The sequence below is a fragment of the Acomys russatus genome, chromosome X, assembly GCF_903995435.1.
Source record: "Acomys russatus chromosome X, mAcoRus1.1, whole genome shotgun sequence".
Lineage (NCBI taxonomy): Eukaryota > Metazoa > Chordata > Mammalia > Rodentia > Muridae > Acomys > Acomys russatus.
The window spans coordinates 97,807,608-97,829,610 of NC_067169.1; the positions used below are offsets into that span (position 1 = coordinate 97,807,608).

At 36.1% G+C, this 22,003-nt stretch overlaps 1 protein-coding gene across 3 annotated transcripts in view; it reads right to left on the reverse strand.

Annotated features, from left to right (window-relative positions):
• Tenm1 (teneurin transmembrane protein 1) overlaps positions 1 to 22,003 on the reverse strand; it is an 873,613-nt gene that overhangs the window by 80,955 nt on the left and 770,655 nt on the right. For all 3 annotated transcript variants that reach the window (XM_051141408.1, XM_051141407.1, XM_051141405.1), the window contains 2 exons: positions 14,365 to 14,385; positions 8,241 to 8,473 (listed from right to left, as the gene is read on the reverse strand). In XM_051141408.1, coding sequence (XP_050997365.1) covers positions 8,241 to 8,473; positions 14,365 to 14,385 — 254 coding nt within the window. The remainder of the gene's footprint in view (positions 1 to 8,240; positions 8,474 to 14,364; positions 14,386 to 22,003) is intronic.

A 22,003-nucleotide genomic window follows, 5' to 3' on the forward strand; every position in this document is an offset into this window, starting at 1 on the left:
GATAAGAGAGAATGTGCATAGATTACATGCACATACTATGCATTTTATAAAGATATTTGAACATCGTCCATGGATATCAATGGATGATTTTATTTCACTGTTATACCCATACCTGCCCCAATTTTCCTGCTATTCCATTACATACCTAGCATCGGGCAGGTGATCGTGTCTATCTCAACATATCCATCACACATTCTATGCCCTCAAAGTTCCCATCAAGTCTTTTAATGATGAATCAATGTGTTGATGTCCCAGACAATTTCCTTCTCTGAATACTAAGTTCACATCTGAACAGAATTCTTGTAAAATGAATTGTATGTTGAATAAGATGGAAATTATTTTGGTTACACATGACTTGTGGGGCATTACCTAACACAAACCAGAACCAGAACTTATTCAAATAACCCACAATAGCTGTGCCCTAAACTGTCTTGACTCCTGATTCTCTTGAGGCACCATCACTTCCTAACATTCAAAGGATACCTCTTTCCAAAGCCACTATCCAGTGCGTGGGTAACTATAACTACTTTAATCATTATTAGTAACAAAACAGCAACACTGATCAGAACCATAGGCAATATTTACAGTATATATACACACATCATTCTAGATATTTTATTAGGCAGTTTATGTACTTTATTACACCAATCAATTGTGTGGGTTCTATTTGTGTTCTCACTTTAAGGCTGAGGAATCTGGAACTCAGAAAACTTAGACAAATTTTCCAAGAGTGAAAAGATCTGGGGTTTGTATCTAGTTGGTTTTGATTCTAGAACCTAGGTGGTCATCAGTATATTTAACCCCTAAAATATTAGAATGTTTCAATGAATCTGATTAGTGCATGGTAGTTAAAAGAAACATGGAAGAGATCATTTACTAAAGCATCCATGGCTTTATAAAACATGAACACACTTAACAGAGAGCTCAACCACAGAGGACATGAAAAAGGCAATTAGCCAAGGTCACACCTATTCTTGTTGTCTGCTTTTGTCCTCACCAACAGCTTATGCCTTTTGAGTTGTAACAGTAAAAGCAGAAAAGGCCTCAAGTTACAGCTGCTCATACAATACAAGGTTCTAATCTTTTGATCATCATAAACAGATACATTAGAGCAAGTTATATGTTCAGAAACCTGCTAAACTCTTATTTGGGTTGGATAATAGGTACTGGATGTCATCTGCAGTTGGTATAGCAAGTTTTAAGACATTAAGAACTTAGTTTATGAAAGAAATCTGCACAGATACAATGTATTTCTAAGCCTTTTGAATGGCTGCATGACATCTCTTCATATGTGCCACATGCTACAAGTTTCTATTGAATGATTGGTTTTCTAGTTTTTTACTAATAAACCACACTGAAGAGCATCATGCTGCTAAAAATATGACAGTATTATTGAGGGGTAAAAAATATTTCGCCTAAATTTTAAGGCTGTCAAACATTTTTCATGAGTTGCTTCCTAATACAAAGACATTAGATTAAAAAAATTGTATGGGAAGTGCCTGGTCATCTAGCTTGGAATTTGGCCACAAGTGACTGGCTATTGATATTACTTAGAAAGTAGGTTTGATTTAAGTAATTATTTCATTCCTATTTAGATTCATGACTGATCTTAATTCCCTTATTTTTAGTAGAAAAGATCTATTTCCTTGAAAACCCTGGGATCTAAGACTCTTGTATCTCTTATCCTCATACTGGTTCTAGGACTATGTCTTTGTTCTCTGTCCTTCCCCCAGTTTATTTATCAAAGATTTTTACACAATATATTTTGATCAAATTCTTTCCTCCTCCCCAGATCTTCCTAACCTCACCCACCCAAATTTATGTTCTTTCTTACACACAAGAAAATCAGAAAGGGAAACAAAATAGATATCTGAAGTAGACGGAGGGAGAAAGCTAGGTGGGAGAATGGGTGGAAAGGGAATGGGGATAGGGGTGGGGTGGGAATCAAGTGTGGGAAAAGGGTGGGGAGGTCTGGAAGAGAGAAAGATAATTGGTGCGAGGCACATTTCTGAGACAGAGGAGGCTCTAGGGAGTCTATGGTGGTGACCCTAGGTGAGACTCCTAGCACTGGGAGATATGGAGCTACCTCTTTTAGCCAGGAGAGACTTTCAGTGGTGGGAAAGTGACACATAGAAAACCTTCAACCCATCCAAATAATGACTGGCCCAATTTGAGTAACATGCCATGACATCACTGACAGTATTGATAATATTCTGTTATACTTGCAGACAAGGAGCCTAGCGTTACAGTCATCTGAGAGGCTTCATCCAACAACAGATGAAAGCAGATGAAGAGACACACAGCCAAACAATAGGGGGAGCTCGGGAAATCTCATGGAAGAGAGGGAGGAAGGATTTAAAGAGCCAGAGAGGTCAAGGACACCATAAAAGAAACCCCACAGAATCAACTAACCTGGACTCACAGGGACTCAGACAGACTGAACCTCCAACCAGAGAGCTTCCATGGGACAGACCAAACCCTCCCCCATATGTAACAGATGTACAGTTTGGTCTCTGACTCTTTGCCTGCCTTTGGATCACTTCCCCTAACTTCCTTGTCTAGCCTCAATAAAAAGGAGCCCCAGTCCTACTTGCTATGCCAAGGTAGGTTGATATCCATAGGACATCTCACCTTCTCTGAGAAGAAAGGGAGAGGGCACAGGTAAAAGAAAGAGGAGGTGAGAAGGAAGGTCTGGGAGGACCTTTAATAAATATATTAAAGAAAGAAAGGAAATAAATAAATACATAAATAAAGCCTGTGGCTTTCTGGATGCCATATTTTCTCTGTTCATCTTCAATTGCTTTCAAGAATTCTTCTCTGTCTTTTTCATTAGATACGTATATCTTGTAATTGGCATCCATACTAGATTTGTTACCCAAATTATCCAAAATGCATACAGCAGATGATCATGTCATTGCCTTCTTTCAAATTTTTTGACTATAGATAAGATCATAACTCCTTACTCCTCTCTTTGCTTCTGCTATTTCCCTAATGTGTTTTTTCACTATATAATACTGATTATTTTAGGGAGTCTTAAACATAGCACTTGCTTATGAATGCTGTGGCTTATCTGTAATTATATCTCTAAATGGTTGTCACCAAGAAGTCACATAATATACTAAAGGAATTTAGGAAAAAATTACTGCCCTCACTGCACTGGAGAACTAAAAGGATTTCCTATTTCTCTACAATGCTCTCTTCCTTATAGAAACCACTGATGTCAATCAGAAGTCACCAATTGTTGTCTTATCATCTTCTTATTAATCATAAAATACAACTTTGGGGAATAGTATTACATACCTGAGAAAAGTGTAGAGTTTAGCAATGTACCACAGCTAGATTTAGGAGGGGACAAAAAATGCCTGTTTGCCTCTAGATTTTATATTATCCAGATTCCAGAATTTCCTATAAAGTTAAAATGAATCATGTGTGGTGTCATGAATTCCCTAAAGTTACTTTTTAAAGATGCAAAGGCTTAAGAATTATTTCTTTTCTATGGAAAATTGTTGTCACTCAACGAGATATTGCCTCAGCCCTGCTGATTTCTGAGGTCAATTTATTTAAAGACACACTCGAAAATAGAGATATAATCTGTGGTGAGGTCTAAGAAAACCATATTAAGTCATTGATTAATTTCAGCCTATCTTGTCAATCCTTAACCCCTTGTATCTATTTAGAAAAACATAAATGCAATCAGCTTGTCACAAATTTTATTTTATAACCCCACCTAGTACCATTTCACATTCTGTTTAAGTACATGGTCATCTATTACATGACTCATTAGTTTGAGTTCTTTGTAGAATTAAAGAAAGTTGCAGTAAAAATAATAAATGGAACCTTAGTTTCAATGATACCATCTATGCATGTTTTAAAACATCTTTCAAAGTCAATTCAAGCTCATATACAATGCTCAACCTCTTTGCTAAATCCTTTCCTTTGTCTTATTACATTGAAGTATTAATGAGTAAATAGCAAATGTTTCTTTTTATTGGGATTCAAATCAAAGTCTATTACATTGGAAGAGATAAAGGCTTCCTCTCAGGAGAAGAACCCAGGGACTATCACATGAAATTCTGTCTGCAGATGCTTCCATTCTTTTCTTCTAACAAAATTTGTAGTTCTTATTGCAGTCAGGGCATTTAATATAATGATGGTTTCCTGCTTTGGTCCCTTAAGGAAAAGTTGGTGACGATCCTAGTTGCAGAATGTTCCAAATAGAAGTGACAAGGTTTCCTGGAGATTTATTTGGATAATTACATTTAGAGACTATGTAAATGCTGTATGGTGCACCATCAGGACACACTTAGTTTGGAAAAAATCAGAGAAAATGTAATAGTAAAAGAAACTTGCTTGGAAAGGATTTGTCTTATATATAAGGATATTTTCCTGTGAATACCTGCCATTAAATCCTCTCCAGATATCCTGGATTTTAGTAGAAAGGTGTGAAGTGTGGGATGGTGCTATTCTAGGTTGTCTTTTTCATAGTAGGTATTTTGGAATAATGCTAGCTTTGAATTTTTGTATTATTACCTGTATATCATGTGATACTGGATAAATCTCTTAGCTTGCTTGAGTTTCTGTTTCCTTCTCTATCATGGGAATCATACAGTGGGAATCATTCTGCACAATGGGAATCATACAAGCAAGTGAATTGCTGTAAAGATCAGAGAGAGCGTGTGGAAATTATTTACTAGACTGAATAACTTACAGTAGGCACTCAGCATGCTATGTTTATTGTAATCCATTAGAATCTGAAAGTAGACCATTCTAAGCTCTTCATCTTCCATCTGAGAAATTTCAGGACCTTGTGTGAAAGTCCATACTGTCTCTAAAATAGTTTATGGCCCTATAGGTCTATTTTAGTGTTGAGGAAAAGGGAACCATGGTAAGGGAATAGCAACTTGTACAGCCATTGATATAAAACATGGACATTACATGGATAGTTCAAGGAAATGCAGGCTATGTAACCTGGAATTCTCAATTGGCTGCCATTTCTCAAAATCATAAAAACAAATGAGCAAACCAAAGCAAAACACAAGATAGTTTCTGACCTCTTAACTTTGGTTGACTGGCTTTTGACTGGTTTCTATAATTAATTCCAACTTTAGGACGACATGTTGGAGACTCTGCCTAAAATTGCAGACTTGTTAAAGTCTTAGAGTAGTGGTTCTCAAGTTTCCTAATGCTGCGACCCTTTAATACAGTTCCTCATGTTGTGGTGACCTCTAACTGTAAAATCATTTTCATTGCTACATCGTTAACTGTCATGACTTGTAATGTAAATATCTGATATGCAGCATACCCGCAGAGGTTGCAAACCACAGGATGAGAACTGCTTCTTAGAGTAAGCTTTCTTTCCTAACCTAGTAATGGTACTTCCAGATGTATATTTCCAGTTTCTACTGATCTATAGTTTTCTTTATGAGCATATATGTAAGGGTGGAAAAAAATCAAACCCCTACTTAAAACACACTATTAAACAGTTGCTGTCTTCCAAAGAAGTAGAAACAAGAAGCTGGTGCACATGATAGTTGTAAAGAAAAACTACAAACAAATTATCCTTTCTTGAGAGACATAGAATGTGCAGGAAGACCTGAAAGGTGAAAATTCCAATTAGTCACACTTTCTTTCTTAATTTGCACACTGTAATTTAATAACTTCTTGCATGAATTTTCCTTCTACAGAAGTCTATGAAATTGCCCTATAGCATTTCATATAATAAGATTCCCACTTCTGATTCACTGGCAAAGGTGAGTGCTGCTCAGCATGGAGATAGGAGATGCAGCTAGGCCCTTGAGTGTTTCAACCAGTATTTAAAGGTGACTGATAAAACAGTTACCTTTAACAGAGGAAATAGAAACTCAAGTAAGCTAAGAGATTTATCCAGTATCAGGATATTAAGCATTGTTTCCATGGTTGAAGGGTATGTGGTACATACCTACATAGTACAAACTATACCTTCCACTTATTTAAGCATTCAAGTTCACTCATTGGACCTGGACAAATGTTGAAAACATCAGCTTCAGGACCATTATTTGTCTGTCTGAGCTTGATGTTCTCAGGGCTGCTTTGAAAGTGTATCAGATTATGGTGAGGGCCACTTTTGTAAAGAATGATCAATAAATCAAGATGAAAGAAAACACACTACCGGATATGTCAAGAAGAAAGACTAAATGTGATATTAGCTTTAATAGATGTATAAATTTTGGCACTCTAATTACTGACACTTCAGGAGTTCATGCAAATCTGGCTCATCAAAGCTCGTATTGCTGCTTTCCAAGCAGAAAAAAACTATACTGAACCGATTCTTTTCTTTATTTGGAAAAGCTGAGATAGTCATTCTCTATGTGGCAGGTTGAATGTGGTAGGTGAAATGAGTGGTTTTCAGACTAGCAGCAACTCAGGAGGATGTCAATTTTAGGCACAATACAAGCTTGATTCCTCCTTATTACTTATGCAGAAATCTTTATAATACCCAAAAGAATTTTAAATCTGTGTAAAAGGTAAGACCCAACCTGATATATTTTTTGAAAGATGAACTGATTATATGTTGCACCTGAGTTATTCATTTATTCTTTGAATATTTATTGTGGGCCCACTATGTGTATGCAATAGGATTTGGCACAGAGAAGAAGAAACACTTTACTATAATACTTGGGAGATTTATATTTCCTTAGGGAATGCCTTGCACAAGCAAGAGGCATTTAATTGATCAATTATAAAATAAAGACATTTGATGGATTCTACATCAGGCTCAGAGTTAGTATGGGGATGGGTAAAGTTATAAAATATTAGATGTAGTTTCACTTCACAAAATTCTACATAAAAAAACCTTCCTATTCATGGAGGAACTAGGAAGCAGAAGAAGGCAAAAATATAATCCAGTGTTAATTAAATAGTATGGATCCTGTTTAAGAAATTCAGGTTTAATGGGCTGAGGTTGGCCCAGAGGGCTTTATAAGAAACACTGCAATTGAAGAACTCAGAGACTTTGAACTATCATAGTAGTTGGAATTTAATTCCAGCATGGCAAATGTCAATGGCTACAGAGTAACCTCTTCATATTTGAAATAATAAGTGGCTTTCTAATAAATTAAATACATTGGTCTCACAATACTTATTGGCATGCAAAGATATTCATAATACATGAAATGTGAAAATCAGGTGATCGAATAACAACATATACTATGAATAAACTCTAACAGAATTAAAGCATATGCTATATATGGGTAAATTATAAAAGAATAAATTCTATGATGTTAATGAGTAATTTTCTATATGTGGTGTTTGCTGATTTTAATGAAAATATTTCCATTCTTAATTTTGTATTTTCTGTAACAAGGGTGTATTTTTTAAATATTTAATGCTAACTTTAGGAAATACCATGAAATGAATACTTTGTAAAACTCACTAAAATAAGTATGCACACATGCATGCATAAAAACCCAGGAGAAGAAACAAAGAAGAATATCTGAACAATTAAGCAGATGCAGTAAATGATATATGATGATAGACTTAAAACTTGGCCATTTATCAATTTAGTAGTCTAAGGTGGACATATGATAAAATAATATAAAATTAAAAACACAGATTTGTTCATCAAATTCCAGACAATTGAAGTAAAGGCTGGTCCTATAAGATAGGAATTGAGTTTTAAAATAAGGCTAAGCTCCCATTAAAGGCAAAATGATTTGAATATTTTATTCTAGAGCTGATGTAAGTAAAAAAAATAAAAATAGATTCAAAAATAATCTAGATGCTTTAAAGGAAGAAATGTTTATTAATGGTTGTTTAGCAAAAGATAGGGATGCTGTGAGATAGTCAGCATTTATGACAGTGGTAGAAAAAGGTGAGAACAGACCTCATTAAATCCAATGCGGATCACAGAGCAGAAGCAGGGGACAGGAGGCTCTAGGTTGGAAGCAGTTAACTCTTTAAGCATGGAATTTCCAGAAAATAGCACCCAGGACAAGTCAAGGATCCTGGGAGGCCCTCCAATGGCCCCGAGCAGTAACTATTTGTTAGCCAGAATCAAAGCGTATCAATCTTTTGATAACAATTGTGAACATACTAATGCACATCATCTAAACATTTGCCTTGTAATTGACTTTCAAAAAGCTGTCTACGCGAGGCAGAATGTTGAGCTAGGTAGAGTACAGCATGACAATAGCCTTAAGAGTCAGTGAAGTCAAATGAAATTTGTAATCAATCAAGGTTTAATTTTTTGTTTAAATTTTTACCTCGAGGGCTGTTCAGTGAGGCTTCTGAGGCTTTCCCACCATCTCCGCAGTGACTCTGGTCAAAGGGAAGGCACTGATCACCTGTTCCTGCCACCACTTCAAAATTCTTAGAGAGATCTTTTGTTTCCACGAGAGATTTCAGTTTGTAGACTTTTCGAGTATTGGTGTCTGATAGGTAGAGTGATTCAGACATAGGGTCCATAGCCAGATAGTACTTGTGTGCAGGGCTTGTGCTAAGGAAGAGGAAAGAACAAGTTATTAAAAGCAATTTGTTCAACACACACCCAGGAGTCTGTCTTTTGTCACAATTGAAAAACTATTTAATAGATGAATTTATGTATTTTCTTGCTTATGTTCCAAGGGTGTAGACACATATTTGTTTTTATAGTAATGGGACTAAGTTTGAGAACGTTCTGCCACCCTGTAATGATGTTGACATTTGGATTTTGTCCATTTGTGAGTAGAAAGACATAGAAGAGCAAAAATATCCCAGGAGATACTTTTCATATTCCATTATCCCATTATCGGCTGGATGATTGCCTGTGTCACTGTCACCTCAAGCTAACTGAATTAAACACAAACACTCTTTCCCACTTCCACTCCTATCTTTAATAAGCTTACTCCTGTTTTGGACTTATGACTTCCTCGGGGAAACTGCCATCTTCCTAGGTACCTATTGATTAAAAAGTGTGTTTCAAGCTAGAGGACTGTTGATCTGGAAGGGCTGTGTCAGAGATAGACTGTCAAACTTCCTTCTTTCAGACGCTGGGGACATATACCATTTCTAATGTACAATCATGGCATTTTAGTTTGTTTTTTGTTGCTGTGATAAACACCATGACCAAAGCACATCAGGGGAAGAATGGATTTATTACACTTTATAGGTTACAACCCATCACTCAGAGAAACTAAGGAAGAAACACAGGGCAGGAAACTGGAGGCAGGAACTGAATCAAAGACCATGGACAAGTGCTGCTTACTGGCTCACTTACCACGGATACTCAGCCTACTTTCTTATAGTCTCCAGGGAGAGCTGCCCAGGGATGACACTGCCCACATTGGGCTGTGCCCAATCTCATAGATCAGCAACCATGCCAATGCCCCACAGACATTTCACAGGCCAATCTGATGGAGGCAGTTTTCAGTTGAAGTTACCTCGACCCAAGTGACTCTAGTTTGTGTCATGTTGGCAAAAACTAACCAGTGTACACAGTTACATGGTTGTGTACATAGATTGATCTCTGTTGTCTGTTCCGTAGAAGGTGTTTTTGAAGTCATGTCTGTGTTTCTGCATAGTGTCTTCATAATTATTCTGATCATTTTCTCCCATAGAGATGTTCCAAAAATTTTTGATGTAGTACACTAGTCCTTTTTACTTTATTCACTCTCACATTCTTTTAGTGTCTTTACTCAAGTAGCTTCTCACGAAGGAAGGCTTCCCTGCATCTTTATATTTAATAATTTGCACAATGCTTAAGGAGGATGTATACAAATTAAATGACTTGTTTATGTATCAGTGTTCCCAACTCTAAAAAAGTTTGAGAGCTAGCAGGAGAATAATCATTTCTTGTATTTCTAATATATTTAGTACCGAGAATGCTGCTTAGTACCTACTTGTCTATGCCACAAACTATAGACCATTCTTTCCCAAATCCTTTCTACCATTTCTCACATGTATGCGGTATCATGTTTTTGTTTCCTTTTACCTTCTAACATCTTCTGTAGTATGTTCCTTTTATCTCTGCTGTTATTAGTCCAAATTTATATAACCTCTTACTGGAGCACCCATTGGTGCTATTTCTATATTGTGTGCTTGTTCATTAATTCATTAAAATATGTCTTCTAAGTACTTGAAATGTGCTCGAAAACTATGCAGTGGTATGAACAACTTGTGTATATACTAGAACCATTTTCTTCATGAAATTTACAGGTTAGTCAGTTACCTTGATAAGTAAGCAAGGTATGATTCCCATAAGTCAAGTATTAGTGTAAGAAATTTGAGAAGGGAGGGAAATGATCAGAGAAGAGGTGATGGAGGATTTGTAATGTAGAAACATTTATCACAGTTGGTATTTTTAAATTAATGATTGGACTTTATACTTTATTTAGATCCCCTTATTTTGTTGTTATATCATCATCATCATCATCATCATCATCATCATCATTATTATTATTATTATTATTATTGTAATCTAATGTCATTTTCATATTCCAAGACACCAAATTATATCTAGTTATCATATCTTCCTATACTTTTCTGTTCTGTGGCATGTTATTGTTTTTGACAACTTCAACAGTTTTAAGAGTATTTGTCAGGTGTTTCATAGGATACCCCTTTACTGGAATTTGTCAGATATTTTTCTCAGATAGGAATTACAGAGTTTTGGTGGAAAAGTGTCATTTTGACCAAATCACACCCAAGTTGTAAACAAGCTACAAAATCTATTACTGATACACTTGACCTTGATCTCATGGCTAAGCCATTTTCCCTTACCATAAGAAATACTGCATACTGTCCTTACTGGAGGAAAGTAACTATTCACAGACAACACTTGAGGTATCCGGAATTATATTCAACCTCCTTGTAAGCAAAGCATCACACAAATTATTATAATTTTTGTTTTTTAAATTTTTAATTAATTTATTCTTGTTACATCTCAATGGTTATCCCATCCCTTGTATCCTCCCATTCCTCCTTCCCTCCCTCCCATTTTCCCCTTACTCCCCTCCCCTATGACTGTGCCTGAGGGGGATTTCCTCTCCCTGTATATGCTCATAGGGTATCAAGTCTCCTCTTGGTAACCTGCTATCCTTCCTCTGAGTGCCACCAGGTCTCCCCCTCCAGGGGACATGGTCAAATATGAGGCACCAGAGTTCGTGTGAAAGTCATACCCCACTCTCCACTCAACTGTGGAAAATGTTCTGTCCATTGGCTAGATCTGGGTAGGGGTTTAAAGTTTACCACCTCTATTGTCCTTGGCTGGTGCCCTAGTTTGAGCGGGACCCCTGGGCCCAAATCTGCGTATCATAATGTTCTACTTGTAGGTTTCTAGGACCCTCCTACTTTGCTATTTTCCCATGCTTCTCTCATCTAGAGTCCCAATAGGATGTTCTCCCATCTGTCCCAGTTTCCTGGTAAGTGAAGGCTTTCGTGGGACATGCCCCTTGGGCTAGTATGCAGATATAAGTGAGTATATACCATTTGAGTCTTTCTGCTTCTGGGTTAATTCACTCATTATGATCATTTCTAGCTCAATCCATTTGTCCACAAATTTCGGGAATTCCTTGTTTTTAATAGCTGAGTAGTATTCCATAGTGTATATGTACCACAGTTTCTTTATCCATTCTTCTACTGATGGACACTTAGGCTGTTTCCGTGTTCTGGCTATTATGAATACGGCTGCTTTTTGGATGAGTGGTTTATTTTTTCATTTAAAAAGGTATGAGTTATTTATATCAATATATACTGCATAGACATTCATTTTATGCTTTCAGAAAATAAAGCCCAATGCTATTTTATGTTGTGTAAGTTGTCCCAGTTGCTACCACCAAGAACTTTTTCTGTTGGATTATATGCCCCTTTGCCTTGGCTCCATAAATGCTTATTATTATCACCAACATCATCATCATTATTATGTTAAGACTTAATTACTTCTGGCACTGCAAGAATGTTCTAGGCTCTTCTTAATTCCTCCCTTCCCTGACACTATAATCAGCTATTTCTTGAAGATAATGACTCCTTTTATTTGGGAATGGCATTAAAAAGTAAGACTAGATTGCTTGTTCTAAGCACTTATTTTTTTGCATGTAATTCTCTACCTAAATACAGTGTGACCTGTTTACAGACAAAGACCATATCCATCTCTCTGTCCTTGATGTCAAACAGTGTCTGAAAAGGTCAATGCTCATTCAGTAAGTGCTGAACAAGAACTGGACTATATGACATAAAAGTAATGCACAAAAAGTTCAGAATGTGAGTACTTAGCCTAAGAAAGTGGAGGGGTGAGTGTTACCAGAAGAAAGAGAGCTTTTAAAGATTGGATTGGAATTCTCTTAATTAATTGCAATTACGCTCTAAACATATTTATGTATGTTAATATTTATAAAGTTGTAAATGGTAACTTGAAAACTAAGTTTATAGTTTTGTAGTGGAAAATCATATCCTATTGGATTAGTTAATTTTGTTTCCTACTTACCTTCTTCTTGTAAGATAACTCATAGATTCCAGGGACTTCTTCAACCCTGGAACCATCATGACAGGGGCTGTAAATAAATTATAAGGGGCACCACCAGATTTCAAAACTGAGTTGGCAGCTTTACCAGCAAAGCATCTCTGTAGCAAAGATTTCTCAATAGGTAGTTGAGTAAATCTCTTTATGTATTTATTTCAGTTTTTACCTTCAGAATAACATTCTCCAACAGATTTAGATTATCTTAGAGTAAAGGATGGGTTACAACTTTTCCTTGAAATAATCTTTAGTGCTTTGGTAGCTGATTTGTGAAGTTTCAACAGAGCCAGATTAATCATGCTTTGTTTAGGTAGGGTCCATGGGCAATTTTTCCAAGAGAAATGTTATTCACACAAAAGTACTTTGGAATGCATTACATTCATTCATTATTGAATATCTCCAATGTGCCTGTAAGCTAAGTTAGAATTAGTATTCACCTCAAATTTCAGCTGGGGAAACCTGGAGCCATAAGGGGCTTGACCAGGGTCACTAACAGTTCTGTGCTAAGATTCGATTAGGTCACATGTGACTGTGTGTGCAAAATGCCAGCAGATACTCTTGATCTGCAGGTGGAGAAGACAACCAGTGTTGTAGCCTGTTCCTAACTGTGTAACTTGTATTTTGTTCAGCATGGCTGCTCTTCAACTTTGTATACTGGCTTTTAGAAAAGAGAATAGCCCAACATACCCAATTCAAATTTGATTAATGTTATTTTCTTGACAGGAGTATACCCTGTATTGATATGCAGTCTCCTGCCATTTCCTGCCGTTTCCTGAGCATACTTCAGCCCCATTGCCAACGCTTTCTTTGTGCTTTCTGAAAACCTGCAAGCTCACTGCACTACATTTCTATTTGTTTTACTCCTTCATGAGTAAGTGAATATCAGTTTGACAGATGGGAGGATTTCTTTTGTAACCTAGATGTTAGACATACTGTGTCACATTCTGGTTGGTTTTATACTCCACTCATGATTTTCTACTTAGTAGTGATCACTTCATTCATAGTCCTTAAATAGACAATTGACACTTATAATTAGTAACAATAATAGTTTACCAGTAAGGACACTGGCAACCAACTGAATTTGCTTAAAAAGTCAGCTGTGCCAAAGTTGCATGGCTGATTTTGGGCACTGGCATTTGGGAAGTGGCATTCCCAAACACAATCCATATTCAAAACCCTACTAGTGTTATTATGATGACAACTGGCACTTGGGAATGAACAAATTCAATTTTCTCCTTGTAAATTTCAGGAAAGTTGAGCAATTGTGACAAGTGTAATGCATAAATGAATAGAATAGAAATACTCATCACTAATTTCAGTGCTGTGTGTATTGTTGGTAAATGGTCAGTATGGAGCTTTTCAATTACTTGCTTTGGTGAGAGGAAATAGAAATAGTTATATCAAAGGAAAAAGATGTTATTAAAGAAAGTTATCAAATGCAAAAAAGCAACTCTCAGATAAAAAAAAGAAGGTCATCCTGGTCACTGTGTCTTACCATAATTGAAGACTATACTTTGGAGTCTTGGGAGAAAAATACTTGCAACTTAGAAACATTAAACCAACTTGAACTTATGGACTCATTTGTGATATTACCTTGGGGAAACATAATGAGACTTTTGGCCTTACTTTCTTCTGAGATACTGAACTGCCATCTCTCTCTCCCTTTTTTTTTTTTAAATCTCATTTTCTTCTCTGAGTGTTCTGTTCCTCCAGTAAATTCCTACTGAATATACAGACCTTTTTTTTGAAATTCACTTACCTGCATATAATTTTGAAATTTACTTTCACACTCTTTCTTTAACCTTATTTAAGAAGCAAACTTTATTAGCACAATATTAGAGAATGGCTTCTTAGGTAAGAGGGTCATTAGGCAGCTGCCTGTGTTATTTGCTTACCTATGTCTGGTATCTCTGTTTCTAGGGTGCACAAGGTATCCACGAGTAGCAAATAAAAACAAATAGAGAGTCATCAGTATCATTCAACAACAGAAATCTCAATAGACACATCAATTCGTGACTCAGCTTGTGGCAATTAGATTCCACTGGGATCATTTAGTCAGTGTGAAGCCACCGTTGACTCACTCCTTTCACAACTCTCCTTATAAGATGTCTTGCTTGGTGGGAAGATAAAATTCTAAGACAAACACACACACACACACACACACACACACACACACACACACACACTCTTCTCCCTGTCTTTCTGCATCAGGACCACTGGATTCTAGCTCATGACTAGTTTCTGGGGCTTTCCCTTATCCTACTAAACCAGAATCCTGACATGAGGAAGTAGGGATTGAGGATTTTATTTTTAATAAACTCAGCAGGCCATTCTGATGCAGAGATAAGATTTAAGAACTGCTTGGTTTGGAGATGAAATAGTAGCCACCACAAAGGAACATTCTGAGTTTTAGCTTCATATCCCTGACGGCTCTATGGAAACATATCATTGACAATATTTTAAAAGGTTTTTTAACTTAAAAGTATGGGAATTTTCTCTGCATGCTGCAATATTGATACGTCTGGTAAGATGTGCCAATTGTTGTCATAGTGACATGACAATTATGGGGGTAACAAATCACTTTCTGATTGTGCATGAGACCTGTTCCACAGAAAGGATCTCATTCCTGATAAAGTAAACCTGAAAAAGGCCCATGACAAGGGAGATCATAGTTCCTAGGGTGGCACCTACAGTTGTTATTATGTTAAATGGTCATATAATCAAACTGCCCTTTTAATATTAATGCTTATATCCATAGATTTTTTTTCTGCTGTCAATTTTGGTTAGAGAAAGATCTTTCTGAAGTGGGTATTAGTTAATGCAGAGACTCCTATCTGGTTAAAGTACCAAAAATAAGTGACTGAGTGATCAACTATAGATGAATCATTTATACTAACCTCCCCACCTCCAAAGCTCAGGAAATATCACAGAAGAGTGGACAAAGAATATCAGAGCTTACAGATGAGGAGGAGAACTGTGAAATGCAGACTTTTGATGTGATGTGGCTGATGCACATATCAAGTTATAGCATCTGCAGTTACCTGCATAAAGCCTGGACAAAATCAAACCAGTTACATTCCTAGTACGAATTGAAGAGGGGTCCCTGGGAGGCCTAACCTTTGGCTGCTGATAGAACGACCGTCACTCTCTCTTGGGGATATAGTTGCTGTTGGGTTGCCCATGTACCAATGGATGGGCCCATACATATCCACATATGAGAGTGCTATTTAGACTCAGGAATTATTAATAACAACAAAAGTGGAGTGTTAAGTTGGGAGGGAGATAGGGTTAGGAGTACCATGAGAAGTTGGAGGAAGGTAATGTGGTAAATGACTATGACCAAAAAATTGTATAAATGTATGAAATCTTAAAAAATAAAAAATGAAAGTATTCCCTTAGACCACAATAGAATGTCCTTAGCATTGAAACTGTTACATCAAAACAGCTTCAATAAAACATCATGCACATCAACTATTAAAGCCTCATGCCTTCAGCCATCTGTGTTCCAAAGGGCAACTGGGGTAGGCAAAACAGAATTGTCAGCTACAAAGAAGCAGAACTTTTAGTAAGCACTTCACCTAATAGCTTCTTGACACAGGGTATTGCCTTGAATGTTTCACGGGGTGACGTGGTATGATGTTTCTCATAGGAGGGGCTCAGTCTGTGTGCAGGCCTGACTTTAGGTCAAGTTTGCCTGGAAATAAAAGGCTATAATCATCTGTGAAATATAGTCATTTAAATTTTAAAATCCTTTTAAATCTGGCCCCTAAGTCACTTTGAAGACATGAAGATAATAAACCTTTTTATAAAAACTAGGAAATGTTATTTTTCTTTGACTGTCCAGGAAGAAGAAAAGATACAACATTATTTTACTTGAAATTATCTGCTAACATGAATTCAACTCTCTTGAAAAAGCATCTTTCCAAGATACTAGCCTGGCCACAGTGTCTCTTCTGTTTTCTTGGTCCATCTTAAAAAGGGTAGGTATTCTGTGGGTTGCCACAAAGGTCAACCAGTAAGGAATCAGAGCTCTGATTAGAAACCTGGCCTCAGGCTTTTGTGCTTTTTTCCCCCTTTTGTTTCTTAGGCATTGTTTTTGCAGTCTCTATAAGATGGATGTTGGAGCCAGGTACAAAGTCAATTCCTCTAAAGGAGTCTAGTTGTGAAAACACTAGATAGAACTCTTTAAAATATAATTTCATCCACAGCATTTTGTATTTGCATGGTATAGCAAGAACCATTTTTATGTCTACAAAGCATTTTGAAATTCTTAGGTGATGGCAAGGAGCAAGGAGGAGACGGTTTGTTCCTCTCTCTGGTGCTTCTGATCCTGCCAATAATGTCATTGTGAATTTGGAAGATGTCCCATATTATGCAGAGCAGCTTCTCTCATTAACATCTTAGAGAGAGGAAGTGAAAATGATGGAATTTATTTCTAGTGTGTGACCTTGTTCTGTCTTAGAATTACTTTTAGTTAAGGATTTAGGATTGAACTACCACCAAAATGAACCTGCTGTCTAGCTATCAACTGACTACATACTGAGCTGTCAGTGTGTGAACTCTTCACAAGGACTGAGGCCCATCAGTGGGCATTACTACCTGGTAACTGACAGCCTTGAATCTTGTCATGCATTAAAAAGAGAAAAGAGTGGAGTCACACCTCTTTTGAGAACAAACAACAGTCTTAATGAGAGGATCTGTGAATTAATCCCCCCTTTTCAAAGTACAATGATGATAGTAAAGGCCATCTATTCTTCTTTGTGGATGTGAAAGAAAAGTAGTGAGATGTGATTTATATGCCAAAAAATTTATCCTTGTAAAATGTGCATTTCAGCAATTTCAAACACATTCAGTTACACAATCCTTATGATGAACAAATTCAGGAAGATATTCTGTACCTATTTGCTAATTATCATCTCCCATTTATTCTTCTTCCCTGACTTTGTCCCAGCAACCAAAAGTCTGGATTTGGTATGGATTTGTTTATGTTATACTTTCACAATAAATGTAATCATACTGTGTTTGTACTTTTATGACTGTCTGCTTTCATTTAACATGCTGACGCATTACTTCTTTTTCCTTTTTAGATTTGTGTGTGGTGAAAGATGGGAAATAGGGGTCATGACAACCTTAGAGTAGCTGTTTAAACTTAGTGTCAGGGGAGTAAGAGTGTCTTGCTCAATGATGGCTACAACTCTACATGCATTCTTTGCTCTCTTCTTGCTTCTTTCTTTCCAGACTTCTTTCCTAGTTCATTTTTCTGTGTTCTACTTCTCTTGAGAGTTTTGAATCTACAGTTCTCTGTGACTGAGTTCTTAAGCTCAGACTAACTTCTTCCATGCTCTGTCCCTGACCATTACTAGAACTTATTGATCTTGTGTTTTTAAGTCACCGCTAACATATGAGATCAATCAGGTGGGGAATAGTCATCTAGTATTTGTAGCTCCAGTTCTGTGAACAAAATGATGGGTTGTGGCAATTTCTTAGCTATTTGTAGAATTCTTCAAAGTTAAGGTTCTGTTTGATCTTTTAGAAGAGTTTCTATAAGTTTCAGCACCCTTCAGCAGGTTAACGGCTCCTAAATGGGTGTTTTACCAAATTTCCTCCATTTCCAACTAATGATAGTAGTCAAGTCCTATAAGCAATGTAAGAAATATTAGCTAGTCACTGAAAACGAAATGGTAAAATCTCTAGAGAAATTTTCATGTCATGTTGACATTTGTCGAGTCCAAATGGCTAAAGGAACCAAGATACATTTTTAGCCTCTTATTTTCTCTTTCATTTTTAAGGGAATGACAAAATAAATAACTTGAGAATAACTGAATTTTGAGAAAAAACAAGTATGAAGTTTTTATAAAGAATAAATGACTTCCAGTAATGTTTAATGGTTTTTATAATAGAATTGTAAAATTAGAAGATGAGATGTGAGTAAGGGTATATTATATATTTGAATTTGTACAAAGTACTTGGTAGGGTGTCTTCTATTTTTACTTATATAATTATCCTTATTAGCTTTATAAAACAAAAATGTGACCCTGAGGATAACAAGATCAAAGGAGAAAATAAGCAGTCATAATGAATGAGATATAGCTGAACTTGAGCACATTGGATCTGAAGAAGAGAAAGCTTAGAAATCTCAGACAGCTGGTTTCATAGTAGTGAAAATCTTTCTAACAGAAGAGGGAAGGTTACTCTGTGAGCCTTCAGATTCTAGAAATTGCTACTAATAAAGAGACATTTTATGAGGGCAGATTTAAATTGATCATAAAGAAGTTCTTTTTTCTTTCCTCCTCCTCTTCTTCCTTTTCCTCCTTCTCTCCTCCCCCCTTTCACAAGCAAGTCTAAAGAGGCAGTGGGATTTCTTGAGAGTATTTAACTTTCTGGCTATTGAAAGTGATCTGGAAAATTATAAATGAAAAAAATTTCAAGCATGTACTAGATATGTTATTTTCATGAATTATTCTAATAAACATTAAATTCACAGATCTATGGTATATTTTTTGTACTATTAAAATATGTACATATGTATGCATTTTATGTATATGTTTTAACATAAAAAACAAATTCACAGGGAAATCAAGACTTAACCTGTCTTAGAAATGAATATATCTTTATGGATTTGAGAAAATGTTGTTTTGAAACACTTGAGTTACAAGGGCTTGTAAACTCTTCTTTATTATCTTACTTTGAGTCTCTCACTAGAAGAAAGATAAAAGCTACAGGAAGCCAGGAAAGGGGGTACTATAAACTTAAATAACAAGAAATGCTTTTTCTCTTGGCAAATTTCTAACAATAACAATATTTTTGAACTTTTCATTCTCTTTCTCCTAATCAACCAATGAGGAATAACCAAGTAAGGGGTGGAGGATGACTGGAAACCAATGACATGAGGTGATTATTGAGTTCAGAGAAAAGAAAGCTCAGATGAGGATGATTTGGATAAACCATTGGGTGAAGTTGGAAGACTATATTGTCTCCCAAATTTTGAAATGCCAAGTGGAATCTGGAATTATTCAATTCAGTCAAATATAAAATAAAAGAATGGAAAAATGGGAATTGCAGGAAGTCTTCTGTTTGGAACAAAAATTATGTCCTCCCCCAAAGTCATCAAACACTGAGCCAAGAATGATCCATATGTGGATCTCTGTATAAGACATGTGAGCAGATGTTTGAAGTATAAAGGTGTATTCAATTTTACAAATAAGGAAGAAGAGAACAGAGTAACTTGTATAATGTATAATCTGAAACAGTCAAGATAGAGGAGAGTTCTTTTTCCTTTTTTGTAATTTTGTAATTGATACTCCATTCACAGTTTTGAATATAACAAACACAATGACTATATCACTCTCTATTTCCAAGGAAACAAATTACTCAATGAGGTAAAATAACTACTGGGCTTAAGTAGGAGAAACTGAATAAATTGATCTTTACAACACCAAAACTGGCAGAAAATAGTTTCTATTTAAATGCAGTTGAAGTCAATAAACATTTAGTTCTAAAGATAGATATGCCTTATTAAGTCAATTTATTTATTCCCAAAACTTTACATCTGGAGAAGTTGTAGCAAATACATAAAGCCACCAATTATATGCAGATAATTTCATTTATATATAAAGGCTACTGAACAGATTAGAGTTTTAAAAAGTGGTGTTTGTGAGACTCCTAACTTTGGAAGTGGGTGCTTCTCTGACTCTTTTGCCTGCTCTTGGGACTCTTTTATTTTTATTGACTAGCCTTTTCCAGCTGTGATATAAGGGCTTTCACATCATCTTATTGAATCTTGTTTTGTCTTGTTTGGCTGGTAGTCTTTTGTAGGCTTGCTCTTTTCTGAAGAGAAAATAGATAGGAAATGGATCTAGAGGAGAGGGTAGATGTGGAGGGTGGGGGTGGGGAGCTAGGATGAGTGGAGGGAAGGTGATTCTTCTAAGAACTATATTAGTTTCTGTATAAACATGACAGTGAATATATGTTGACATGAACTGGTTTGATCTTTGGGCTATAGTCAAATAAGCATTTATCTGTCATTGTATATTTAGCTATCCTATTTCTGTGATGGCCAATCAGAAGAGTGTTATAACTGAGAAGGACAGAAAAATCTATTTTATTGAACTTAATTTAAAAGGAGCTCTTAGGAAATCCCCCTCAGGCACAGTCATGGGGGGGGGAGTAAGGGGAAAATGGGAGGGAGGGAGGAATGGGAGGATACAAGGGATGGGATAACCATTGAGATGTAACAAGAATAAATTAATTAAAAAAAAATAAAAGATGCTCTTAACCATGACTCTATGATATGGCTTAATTATAGAAATGGTTGTTGGCAGACTGGGGGAACAGGGAGGTTAAAGAGAGAAGAATATGACCTGCTAAAACACGTGATCAATTTTGGGCTGTATATTTTTTTCTATGGAGAGAGCTTGAAATAGATTCTCAGAGAAATGTGAGTCAGACAAAAACTGTTAAGAAACTCTGAACGATCATATCGCAGAAAAAATAAATAGAGTGATAAGTTAAGTACAAAAACCCAAGTGTGTGAATTCACATATCTTCATGCCTCTGTACATGAAGATAGATGTGTGACAATGTGTTGATTACAAACTTTGGACAGTACTTTAAATGAGAAGAATATTTTTAATACTAGTAGAAAACACTTTGTAGTTAGAGGTCAAGTTATTTTATTTTATACTTAAAATGACTTTGTGTTGAAGGTCACAGGGTACTTTGTATTAAAATGTAAATTTTTGAATTTTTGAGAATATTTTCTTGTAAATTCCATCAAAGAAACTCAGTTGCTCTACTGTAGGTAAATGCACACTTAAATTATGAAGGAAAGGACTAAATTCATCTGGGACTTCCTGCTATTAATATCATTTTTGTTTTGTTTTTATAGACTTTAATATTTTTTCCTTTGATGAGGAAGCCAAGTAGGTATTACATATGTAGGATTTTTACAGGGTTAAATGGACCAGCTCAGTAAGACCAGATTTCTTGTTACTGGACATCCTATATGTTGAATGAATTGCTCAGTGTTTCCATCAATGCTTGGCATCATGTCGATAAGACACACCTAGGATTATGAAAACAATGTAGGATGTTGTATAAACAGTTTTCAAATTCAGGTATACAGCCCTCTTAGACTTCCTGTTGACTTTCTACTGGTGCCCATAGAGATAGACTATTAGAAATGACAAATCACCATGAGGTCTGACATTGTGAGGCCCATGAATACTTGATCAGGGTAAGGCGCCATGAATTAGTACCCCATCTAGACTTTCTGGATGTGCTTTGTCTTTACAAAGTCTTAACTTCACAGTCTATTTTTTATTAGCCAAGGGATTTAGCAGTTTTCTTCCATATGACAGCATTTGCAATTATAATTAAGAAATGTATTAAAACTAGAGTGAATTAATGTGGAAAATGGATGGTGGCTTGGGACTACATTTCCCAAACTAGGTGTGAAAGAATAACTCAGTTTGAGAAAAGGGAGGCAGGTTCCAAAACGAGGATAGAAATGTGAAAACATTTGAGGAATGCCCA